This window comes from Heterocephalus glaber, unplaced genomic scaffold (assembly GCF_053883595.1).
Source record: "Heterocephalus glaber isolate CG9 unplaced genomic scaffold, H.glaber_assembly_v1.0 deba00001479, whole genome shotgun sequence".
NCBI classification, from domain to species: Eukaryota; Metazoa; Chordata; class Mammalia; order Rodentia; family Bathyergidae; genus Heterocephalus; species Heterocephalus glaber.
The window spans coordinates 11,677,388-11,689,474 of NW_028258316.1; the positions used below are offsets into that span (position 1 = coordinate 11,677,388).

The 12,087-nt window shown below is 39.2% G+C and overlaps 1 protein-coding gene across 16 annotated transcripts in view; it reads left to right on the top strand.

Annotated features, from left to right (window-relative positions):
* The window catches only part of Strbp (spermatid perinuclear RNA binding protein), a 184,496-nt gene that overhangs the window by 117,650 nt on the left and 54,759 nt on the right, over nt 1-12,087 (top strand). For 8 of the 16 annotated variants that reach the window (XR_015439755.1, XR_015439756.1, XR_015439757.1 and 5 more), the window contains exons 14-17: nt 910-1,044; nt 1,244-1,384; nt 4,138-4,261; nt 8,392-8,436. Coding sequence is in view for 12 of the 16 variants with exons in the window: in XM_087182804.1 (XP_087038930.1) it covers nt 910-1,044; nt 1,244-1,384; nt 4,138-4,261; nt 8,392-8,436 (445 nt within the window). In the remaining 4 variants the exon portion in view is untranslated. Of the gene's footprint in view, nt 1-909; nt 1,045-1,243; nt 1,385-4,137; nt 4,262-8,391; nt 10,568-10,600; nt 10,642-11,089; nt 11,558-12,087 lie in introns of those variants that run through there. The other 8 variants (XM_087182802.1, XM_087182799.1, XM_087182801.1 and 5 more) reach the window with 4 other exon arrangements.

Sequence of the window (12,087 nt, forward strand, 5' to 3'; positions counted from 1 at the left end):
CCTGTGATTCTCCCAATGATGGTCTAATACTCAGGTTTTTTTGGTGCCGGGGATCGAACTTGGGAACTTGCGCTTGCAAGGCAGGTGGCGGCACCACTGAGCTAAATCCCCAGCCCTAAAACTCAGTTTTTTAAGGCTGGGTTCACATGTCAGTTCCAAGAAAACTGTCCAGATTGTACTGGAAAGTCATCCCTTTTGCTGTGCTTCCATAGCATATATCTGTGCTGTAACATGCATTGTTTTACAGTGATTAATCTGTCCTGTCCAGTATACCCTAGCTCCTTGAAGGCAGGGAATGACTTTTTTGTTGTTGTTAAATTTCACAACTATAGTGTATAGCCTATTGTTTTTTTTTTTACCTTACTAAGATGCCCTTAAATCTTTTAAGAAAGAATATTTCCTCCCATATCCCAAATTTAGAGTTATTTCTTCCTAACACTAAAGGTGGAAAAACAGCAAACCCTCTGGCATCATGTGAATCCAAGTTCTGTCCTCTTTGTTAGTCATTTCATGTTATTTTTAGGTTATGAACAGGACAGATCAGACCCTGGATGACCATAGAGTGGCGAGGCTACATCAGTCCTGAATACTGGTCTGTTGGGACTGGTGTTTGAAGGCAGGTTGGCCAGGTGACTATAGCATTTACTGCTTGTAGAGTTTCCACCCCTTTGATGATATTTTGCCATCAGTGTACAGAGGTGACTCATCCTAACCCTCAGATGCTTTAAAGTAGAATTTTGCGCTTTTTAGCATGATTGTATTAACGTGATTGAAATTAAGATGTTATATACATGTACCAATTCTCCACAAGGAATGTGATCATTGTGTACCGCAAACATGTATTTATAAAAAATAAAAATTGAGAAAAATCTTACATGTTTGACCCTCCAGCTTCCCTTTGTCTTTTAGGTAAGAACTCAGGGCCCTATCCTCACTGCAAGTGGCAAAAATCCTGTAATGGAGCTCAATGAAAAAAGACGAGGTCTCAAATATGAACTCATCTCAGAGACTGGTGGAAGCCATGACAAGCGGTTTGTAATGGAGGTGTGTGCCTACATACATGCCATTCTTATGGTCTTCTCACAGACAGGATATCCTGGCCTGATATATAAAAAGTTTTAGACTTTGTCAGTTCTTTTGGAACTACTTAACTTCTGGTGCTTTCCATGTTATGGAATGTTAAAATTAAAACTTCATAGAGGAATTGCATGGGATAATTGCAAAGTGATGTTCTTTATTTCAGGTAGAAGTAGATGGACAGAAATTCAGAGGCGCAGGTCCAAATAAGAAAGTAGCAAAGGCAAGTGCAGCTTTAGCTGCTCTGGAGAAGCTGTTTTCTGGACCCAATGCAGCAAATAATAAGAAAAAGAAGATTATTCCTCAGGTATGAGTTAAACAAAACCTTTGCAATGTCTTTGGAAAATGGTGTAAGAATTAAATTCCTATGTGCTACTTTTAGCTTTTTCTGAGGTGGTTCTTTTTCATGAATTTGGCAGCTTTTTCTTTGAATTAGATCGTTAATAATATACATTAGGAACTGTAAGTCCCTGTTCTGTGGTTTTGTGGGCAAATTATATTTATAAAAGAGAGGCTGTTGACATTATTGGGAGGGTTGAGGTCATTCTTGATGAGGTAAGATGTTGAGGCGAGCTAGGCTTTCTGTAGGTGTGAGCTTTTGTCTTGCTCATCGCTGCCAGGCTGCTTCAAACTGCCTGTGGCTCACTTTCCTTGAGTCTGCAGATGCTCTCCCACTTCCTTCCTGCTGTGTCCTTCTGCATTGTGTATTTGGGGCTTTCCTCTGTGGCTGGTACAAAAGGTGACACTGTACTGTGTCTGAATTACTGGCAGCGCCACTGGAGGCCTTCACAAGGAATTTGGATAACACAGTCTCCCAATTACATGCTTTTCAATACAAGACTCTTCCATCCATTTATGTATCAAAAATATTTTTTAGATATGTACCATGGGCATGATTATATGAGAAAAATATATGTGAGTAAATTTAAGACATTCTCTGCCTCATGGAGAGTGCTGGTGTAATAGTAATATGTGAATATACTGTGTGATAGAAACAATGTGTTAAAAATGCTTACTTTGATAGGAGTATCTTTAGACTATTTAAATTTCTATGTTAAACATTATATTTAGATTCTGTTACACATGTCAAATTTATTGATCTCTTTTTAAGAAGAGAGAGGCATATCCTCCCACAGTTAATACAGGGTAGAGATTCCCTTTCAACCTGGATCTTCTCCGTCCAAAGGTGACGGTCATTCTATTAATGTTATATCCACCGAGACAGTTGTTTTGTATTGAGTCAAACTTCTTGTGTCAACTATAATAAACACTATTACATTCTAGGAGTCATAGTATAAACAAAACCAATTTTTACTGAGATTAAATAAACATAAAGCCTTTAAATTACATATGTAGAAAATAAGATCTCTTTTTTTCTAAAGCATTTAGTAAATACAGGTCCAAATACAAACTAGATTAAGTAGAAAGGTCATTCTTCCCTTATATACATATGTATGTATGTATGTATTTCTCCTGGGTTACATCTTATATTTAGACAGTTAATTTTACTGTTTAGAAAGCCTAGGTACAAATATTTATTAGGTAGTTTAGTTTTTCTCTAGTAGAGTTAGATCTGTGTGGAATCTCTCTGCTGCTGCCAGTTTATTGCTTCCTGACTACTTTCAACTAAGCCATATTGTTAAAAAATGTTCACTCATTTTTAGAATTTTTCCATACTAGAAGCTGTAAAACTTTTTTGTTCAGTGTGCATGACAGCTGAGAATCAGTCTTATTTTGGATGTGTGGGTTGGTTTATTTTAGGCAAAAAGAAAAATGATTGTCCCTGTGCACAATACATTTGACCTTGAAAGTATCCTCTGGGTGGTCATAACAGACAGAGGGTAGTAGCTATCCTGGAAGGAAGGAGGGTGATGATTTTTCCATGTGAGATGAACATGTGCGTCCTCTGACTCTTAGCTTCTGAGGCTGTTGACTTGATTGGACAGTGCGCTTTGGGGCTCTGCACCACTTTCCTCTCACCTTGGGTATAGTAGGGAATTTTAGTGTTTTCTAGTTTTGAGTATATATTTTATACTAAAATATATTTGTGTAATATATTTAAGTGTAAATAGTAAGTATAATATTTAATTTAAAACCTGATACCATTTGATGTTCTTAAATGTTCAGTTTCCACTTCTTTTCAAAGGGGTTTCATATTTGTTCTCTCAGTTGCTTTTTCTAAAGTGAGGCAAACAAAGTCGTTATCATTAGCCTCATTTTACAGTTACAGGGGAGACTGCCAGGAGAGCTATTATGTGACTTCACCAGTGTTCCATGTCATTTTAGAACAAGAAGGAATTTTAGAGGTGGTATTTAATAATTGATATAGAAAAAGATAGGCACATATATAAATATAGTAGAATAAACAAGCTTAAAAAAATCTCACAGGGCTGGGGATTTAGCTCAGTGGTTATGCAGCAGCAGTGCCTGCTGCGCAAGCGCAAGGACCCGAGTTTGATCCCTGGTACCAAAAAAACCCGAAAAACAAAAAAATCTCATGACCTTTCTGAGGTCACAGACGAGGACCTGCCACCCTCATCTTTGGTCTTCCTGCCTTAGTCTGTTCTTTTTTTTTCTTTTAAAAATTTATTTTATTTATTTATTTTTTGGTACCGGGGATTGAACTCAGGACCTTGTTGCCTGCAAGGCAGGCACGATGCCACTGAGCTAAATCCCTGGCCCTGTCTGTTCTTTTTTTAACCCCAGGCAGTTTCACAGCTAATTCTAGATAATTTGTTACTGGGATACAGTCTGCCTCTGAGTAGAAAATCCAGTGGCATTTGAACCTGGGTATCCAGTGTCTATAATTACTTAAGTCAGGTCGAAAATGACTTGGAATGTAATTCAACAACTAAAATTTGTGGTAAAGTACAAATTCTTTCAAGGGTGAAAGTGTTAGCTGAATACTTTATATGCCCAGTATATTCTTCAGAACAGCTCTGTAAAGCAGGTATCATTTTTGTGTTGTAGAAACATCGTTCCTTATGGTGGTTGTTTGTCAAAGAGAAGAAAAGCTGATAGTTCTTTCTCTCAATGATAAAAATATGTTATTTTTTAAAGGCAAAGGGTGTTGTGAATACAGCTGTGTCTGCAGCAGTCCAGGCGGTTCGAGGCAGAGGAAGAGGAACTCTGACAAGGGGAGCTTTCGTTGGGGCTACGGCTGCTCCTGGCTACATAGCTCCAGGTTAGTGCTACCTGTGAGACACGAACTGCGCCCTCTGAGCTCAGGTCTGAGGAACAGCATGTCATTCATTTTGCAAGGGTTTACGGGGTCTCTGGAAATATAACCCAGGTATTAGATGAGTGTACACAACTTCAGAAGAAGGGAATGTCATAGTTTTTCTCCTGAAGTCTACTAAGTACCTAGAGCCTTCCTGGAAGGAGGTGACAGATAAGCAATATTGTATTTGGTTGGGGAAGGCATTTTGATGATGGGGAATCCAAAAGACGCTCCACAGATCCAGGGGTTTGCACATCTAAGCAGGTTGTGTTCTTTGGGGACATGGAAGTTGGGTTGAGTGTAACAGGAGAGAAAAATGATTAGGAAGCTTCTTAATTTTGGCGAAGCCCGGCATTATTACCATTTGCTAAACTCAGTGTTTGAAAACCATCAAAGGCAAAAGTACAGAAAGAAAAAAAGAACTTTTTATCCAGAACTTACTGTTTACCACATATTTTCATACAGATAATTTCACTTAACCATTTGGTACCAATCCATTTATTTAAATACAGGATGACCAAACGTTGCGTATTTTTAACAGGAAGTATAAAAGCTACAATTTTATCAAATTTATTCATTATAAGAATCGACTGGTTGAAATGACACCTGCTTGGGATAGTATGCAACCAAATGTGCAGCCTGAGCGATGCTCCACTTGGCTTGAGGGAGATCTGGAAAGCTGCCTTCTCTCTTCTTTCTTGTTAACCCATGTATTATTTTAGACAAGGATGTACACCTGACTTGTTAAATGAAGTTTTTTGCAGTATTGAAACTGTGGAACTATTTCCTTATTTACGGAATCCACTTGTAGTTGATCAAGATGAAATTCTATCTAAAGAATGGGGCTTATGCAATTGTTATTTTTAAGGTAACATCCCTTAGAGTTCTGTTAGATTGTGTTTTCCTCTGAGAGTCAGAGTAGGTCATTTGAGAAGTTTTGTGAGTGATGTAGCTTTGGAATTATACCATTAAAAGTTAATCCCAGGTATATCTCTTAAAGGTGTCTCAAAAAGAAAGAGTATGCCTACTTTGTCACATACCTGGAATTTGCTCTCATGCAACTTCCGTTGTGAAGGGTGAAGCATGTTAATCAAGTAATAACAGTCATAATGTGAGATGATTTTGATGATGGAGGAGGACATCAGGCTATGGGAGTGTGTGATGGAGGACCCTGCTGTAGTCTAGTGGAAAAATTGGAGAAGGAGTAAGTGTTAACTCAGAAAAGACCAGAGTGAGACATTGTTGCACTCGTGGAACTGCATTTGCTGTGGCGGTGTCAGTGGGGAGCTTGGCTCATCTGAAGAAGGTCTAAATGTGTGGAGTGCAGAGAGCCTTAGGTGGAGGAAGACACCAAGGAGTAATGTGAGTTAACCACTTACCAATCCAATTATTTAAATACAAGACCAAAAATTGCATTTTTTGGATAATTTTAAGAAGATAATATAACAGGAAATTTAAAAATGGCAATATAATCAAATTTATTCAATACAAGAATCAACTGGTTGAAATGACACCTGCCTGAGCGATGCTTGGGATAGTCTGTATGCAAACGGAAAACACTGCCCCGGTGATGCTGGGAGTGAAGTGTGTGTTCAGTGATTAAAGTGGGTAGCTCAGATTGGATCTGGAGATGATGGCTTGGATTTTGTGATCTTCCAATCCTAAATACAGTGGGAAGTCATGAAGCAGAGAAGTGACAAGATCAGACTTGATTCTATACTGTGAAGAATAGATGCCGGGCCAAGGATCAGCATGACAAGACCTGTTAGAAGGCTGATGTAGATGAGTCACCAGGTGCTGGACTCAGGCAGCCAGGGGATACAGAGCACTAAATGAGTGGTAATTTGTGAAGAGACTGAAGGAATAGATAGAAAGCAAAATTGATGGATGGAATGTATAGAATGTAAAAGAATGAGGTTTCAAGAATTGCCTAGGAGGAACTGACTGCAATGATTATGCTATTTAATTAGCTAGAAAACACTAAAGGTAAGCACTAAAGGGAAAGAACATGTGAGTTTCTTAGCAGATTCTTCTGTGCATCTCTCACTTTCTCTGCTGAAATTTAATATTTTTAGCCTCATTGCATTATGGAAAGGGCAAAGCTTTCATTGAATAATAATGGACAAGTTACTGAGATGAACCTTTCCACTGGGACTTCACTTGGTTGTGTCTGCTATTGCGCGATCTTGGGCTGTGTGCCTCCTGCTGGAGGGGTGGACAGCTGTGGTTGAGTATGGCGGTCATTACAGGAATTATTCATGTCTGCTGGGTGCCAGGCTCGTGGCTTCTCTCTTATGTCGTTGCTTTGACCTCTCTGAAAGGCCTGTCTCCTGAAGCTTTTAGAAAGGAAGTTCTTTAATGGCTTTGAAAAGATTCAGATTAGGTCTGTTTAGATTATGAATAGGTCATGTGCCATTTGTGGAGTATATTCTGTGCAACTAGGACTGTCATAGATGTTTCTACACATAAAGTTGTTTGCCAGCTCAGTTACTGCACATGACACTGAGGCTCCGAGAGGTTAAATAATCGGTACAATTTAAAGACACCTTGCCAGTAAAAAATAAGTCAAGGTTAGAATCCCAGGGGCCTGATTAGTGACCAGCTTAGCAGTTATAATTTCATCTCTCTTTAAGGAGATTTTGTTAAAACTTTGAAACTGTAGCTGTAACAAAACAGCTCCCATTTCCTGGAATAGATTTGATGTACAGCCTTTTTAAAGCATTAATTTTTCTTTTGGCCTCTGCTACCACCTTCTGTTCTACTGCTTATTTCAGCTATATTGTGTCCTCTTGAAATACATGATTTAGTGAGCACAAAGACTGAGTTGTACTACTCCAAGTTGTATATGATTTAAGTATAGACTAAAAAGCAAAAAACCGTTATTTGATGCCTAAAAGCAGTGCATTTCTTTAGCATACATTTGAACGCTTTGTCTCACACAGGAGATTGAAAGCTGGGCATGGAAAGATGCCTGAGGCCTATACTACATCCCAATGAATGCTCAGGATCACGTGGGGTGGGAACAGACCCTTGAATAAGCACAGTGCACTGTAATGCAGGCTGTAACATGGAGTGTACAAGCAATAGACAGCTTGGGAGCCTTCCCAGGGGAGATGGTATCTGATCCTGATCACAGGAATGAGTTGCAATTGGTCATCCAGAGGAGGCAAGGAAAGTCATTCTGAGTAGCAGAAATGGTTCTAGGAAAAGAATTGTAATAAGAAAATCTTTTGTTTTAGGTGCAGATTTGTGTAGGGCCTATGTAGATGTTGTATCCTTCTTCTGTTTTAGAAATAAGTTCCAAAAATTTAGTCAAGTGATTTTATATTTGCATATTTTTAGGTGGTTTTTCTGAAAAAAATTGCAGCTTCTAACCATGACACTCTCATCTCTACAATACTGTAACTTAGCTTGGGAGGTTTCCCTTATTAAAGACAAGAAAACCACAACTCAAATATAACATCTGCAAGTAAGGAGATATAAGAAATCAGAACTAATTGGCTCAAAAACATCTGAGTTTTGTACTAGTTTCTACTAATAATGTGAGTGTTTCTCAGGTGCCAGTGTCAAGTTCAGTAACATTTACTGGGAGACCATGTGCTGGGCAGGCACTTAGGTATTAGCAAGTCATAGACCTCACCCCTGGGCTCACATGTCCTCTTTAATGATATTTGAAGCCTTGGCCTGTTCTGCTACTACTTTCTCAAATTAGACTTGGAACGTTCTGTTTTTCAACTTTAAGAAATTGGTAGTTTGAATGGTTTGGTGTATCTTTTTGTTCAACAAATGATGTATATGTTGTGAGGTTCGGAAAATGTAAAAATGAGTAAGATAGGTCTCTGCCACTCTTGTGATCACAGACAAGAAGTTGGCAGTTAGAATATAGTGTAGAAATCCTGTGAGAGAGGTGGGGTATTGTGGTAGGTCAGGGAGAAGCTCATGGGCTGTGGTCAGAGGCTTCTGTCTAAGCAGGCACCAGGAGCCACCATGCCAGGAGACCTCAGAAGTTCTCTGGTCCTAGGGTGCCAGGCCAGGTGGGCCACTGCCACTTGTCCTTAGTCTTGGACTGATCTGCTTTTTTTTCTTTGCACTAGGCTATGGAACACCATATGGTTACAGCACAGCTGCCCCTGCCTATGGTATGTACACCATCTTACTGATTTCTCCTCTTAGCGAATCTGTCACAGCAATTCAAAGCACATTTGTATCCAGGGTTTCAGTAAATAAATCGGAGGACCTCAGACCTAATCATTCTAGTGACCCAACTTAAATTCCCTTTGAAAATGCCACAACCTTGTGGTTCTTGGTTTGGTTGGAGTTGCTCTTCTCTCCGCTTTGCCTGACTGAAGGACTGCTTGTTCTAATTGCCTGTTTCTGACCACATTGAAATTAAACATTTTAAGTAATTCTTACAGCCAACTTACACTCCATTCAAAGGCTACTGAAGGGCCATACTTATTTTCTAGCCTGCCTGCCTGCCAGTTATATAGCTACATTTAAGTTTCTGCTTTGGGATTGTGTAAACTGTAGGTGATTTGAGTCAGGAATAGGAAACACCTCAAATTTGTACCCATTGTCCTTTGCTATACATTTTGCTTTGGGAGCGATGGATGTCATTGATTCTAGAGAGGACATTACGAGGCTTCACTAACTGTGTCCCTTAAGTTCTTTATGCAGAAAGCAGTAGTGTATGCTGGAAAACCATAGGCCTGTCTCTTCTCCCCTAAAGATACAAAATAAGAGCAAGTACATAAATGAACCCCCATGGCCCTTTGGATAGCTTTTGAATGAGGTTTATGTGGCAATGGAGGCAGTAGGTTTGGAGTCAGTGATATGCTCTTAGACATTTTTCCTAACTCAGGTGCTACATGTTATAGAATCAGCCATCTGCGGGGTGCTTGTCATTGAGAGAAGGAGAGAGAGGGGAGAGAGAGAATGTATGTGTATGCGGTTAGCGTGCATGTAGTGTGCACATGAGAGTGTGGCCCCAGGCTGGGTGTGTGTAGTCACAGAAAGCAAAGGCCCTTCACATATTGCTGTTTGTGGCATGAATCCTCTACATGAGCCTCAGACCTTCATATTGTGCCTTTTCTCTTCACACTTCAGCTTTGCCATTTTTGTTTGGATGAAATTTATGAGCCTTTAAGACATTGCTAAACTGAACCTTCATTTGATTTCCTAATTGCAAAAATAAGTAGAAAGTGAATAGTTTGACCTCTTTGCCCATTAAGGTACCCAGTTAATATCCTGAAAAGATGTAGACAAGTGGCAAGGGTCACCCATTTAGAGTGAATTTTCTTTGGGTAAAGCGCAAGGGCTGGACTTTGAGCCTTTCTGTAGAGTCTCCTCTGGCACACTCAGGTGTAACCAGGGCTTCCTATGTTCTGAGCTGGAGCCATAGGGGCAGGTGGGAATTAGGGACTATTTTCAAGCGTATGGTTTCACCCATATTTCCTTCTGATTCACATGCTCTTTTTTTTTTTGGTACTGGGGATCGAACTTGGGCCCTTGTGCTTGCGCAGCAGGCGGTGAAACCACTGAGCTAAATCCCCGCCCTCTAGTTCCTTTTGGTTTGGACATTGGCATTTGCCCTTCAGCTAGGCTCTGGACACCCTCTCCACCTCGTCCTTCCTGAGCTAAGTCTGGTCAGGTAATCCACATACAGTGCCAGTGACGTGCTAGTTCTACTGTATATTGTGTGAGTTCCAGAACATCTGCCTCCTAGGCTGGTTTTTGAGCCTTTCAGTCATATAGTAAGTTTCAGATTCTTTGGTAAAGGTTTGGTAGCACTTACCTTGTCCCTTTAAAACATTTTCTATCTAGGCTCCAAGTTACATCTGTGTTTCCTTCAGTCTTTTTAATTTTTCACTCTTGGTCCTCCCTTTTCTCCTTTAACATTATACTTTCACCCTCTGGCCTCTGAGCCTCAGTTCAGAAGGCTCCTTTCTTCCATGTGCCATATAACTGACTTCCAAAGCTGGTGAAATTTGATGCCCCCATTTTTCACATAAAAGATTTGGTTTTTAAATGTTACTGTGATGCAAACCTACTAAAACAATGCTTTATTTTGGCTGTAAGGTAAATATGTCTTTTGGCCTTTGTAAAGCTGTTGCATGTGGGGTAACTTCCCTCTGATCATCTGGTGCTCCTGAATACCTGCTGTTGCTGCTTTGTGATTTCTCCATACATTAAATATTAGATAGGAATAGGGGCAGATTTCAAATCCTGCCTGAGTATGCAGAAGTTTGTGAGGCCACAAGAACGTATTAATTACAAAATTAAGAAAGTAATTAATCTTTCCAGATTTGCCATGCCAATACTGGCAGTAGCCATTAAGAAGATAAACAAATGCCTGGTCACAGCTATGGAGCTGTCTTCCGGGGAGCTGAGGCCTGCACAAAAAGCTATGCTTTGCATCTTGACTTAATATGTGATATGCCAAACTGAGAACCAGTATGGATTTGTAGAGTCACTTCAGAGTAGCAATCAGTAGCATTGCTTTTGATCTTTAGAATATAATTATGCAGTTCACTCAGTTGTCATTTCTGAATATCATTCTTCCTATCATGTAACCATCTTGCTTTTGAATAGAAAATATTATTTACCACCATATAAGAGCAATTTCAAAACAGGAGATCTGTGAGAGATTTGTGGGCCTCTTTCAAAATGGTACCTGTTGACTGACTAATCTGGAAAAGGTTAATGATACCTAATGTAAGATATTTTTTAACCTGAAATTTTTATTGGCATATTAAACTTATTTGGAGTCCTCTCCGTTTCTTTTCTCTGTAGGTTTGCCCAAGAGAATGGTTCTGTTACCCGTTATGAAATTCCCAACATATCCTGTTCCCCATTACTCATTCTTTTAGCAAATGACAGAAGCTCATTCCTATTGAACAACAGTACAGTACAATACAGAATGTTAGAGAAAAAGCCTTTTTATCCTGCTTTCTTTGAACACATACTTGATCAAAATTATTTGTAAAGAACATCTTTCCTACTTTTTGATTTTAACAAATGCAAATTTAGTTCTCTAAAACTTGAAAACAGACAAAAAAAAAAAAAAGGAAACCAGTTCTGTGAAACGGTACCTCATTTCTGGAAAATAATTTATACCGGCCCTTATGTTCTAGAGAAATAAAAGTCTAGCAGTTCAAAGTTTAAGTTTTAAGAGAGTATCAGATTATGTAAAATTAAATTTGTGAAGGATGTACAGAGTCTCAAACACTGATCACAAATAAACGGCTTTGTTGTAACGCAGAGTGCCGCCTGGTTCCTACTGCAGACACTGGTTCTCAGCTGCTGGAGATGTGCTTGCCCCAGGGCACTTTAATTTGGGCTGTAGTTATTTTTTTTAATACAATAGAGACTTTTCATTTAAACTTTAACTTTGTAAATAATGAAGTGTGTAATTAAAGCCAATAAAATATGGGTTTGAATATTGTTTTAGCTTATTATTTTTGATATGTTTTGGTATCAGATTACAAGGAATTGCAAACTAATAATAACTTAGCCCTAGAAGCCCATTCATCTGTAAGCAAAACTGCTAAAACAAAGCAAGGCGATTGTTAGTTTGAGCCAGGCTACGTACTTTGTAAGCCCTTTGTACTCTGGTTGTACAAGGGTGTCCCCACGTAAAAGGTTACATTCTGTTACCCCAGCATTGCTTATTACAATGATGGCCTTACCCAGAGATGGGGATGGAGGAATGTGATCATTTTAGTTTACGAATTTCCAAGTTTTAAAAAATAAATTAACCAATCAATCACCTTCTTTTGTTCTTGTGGCCT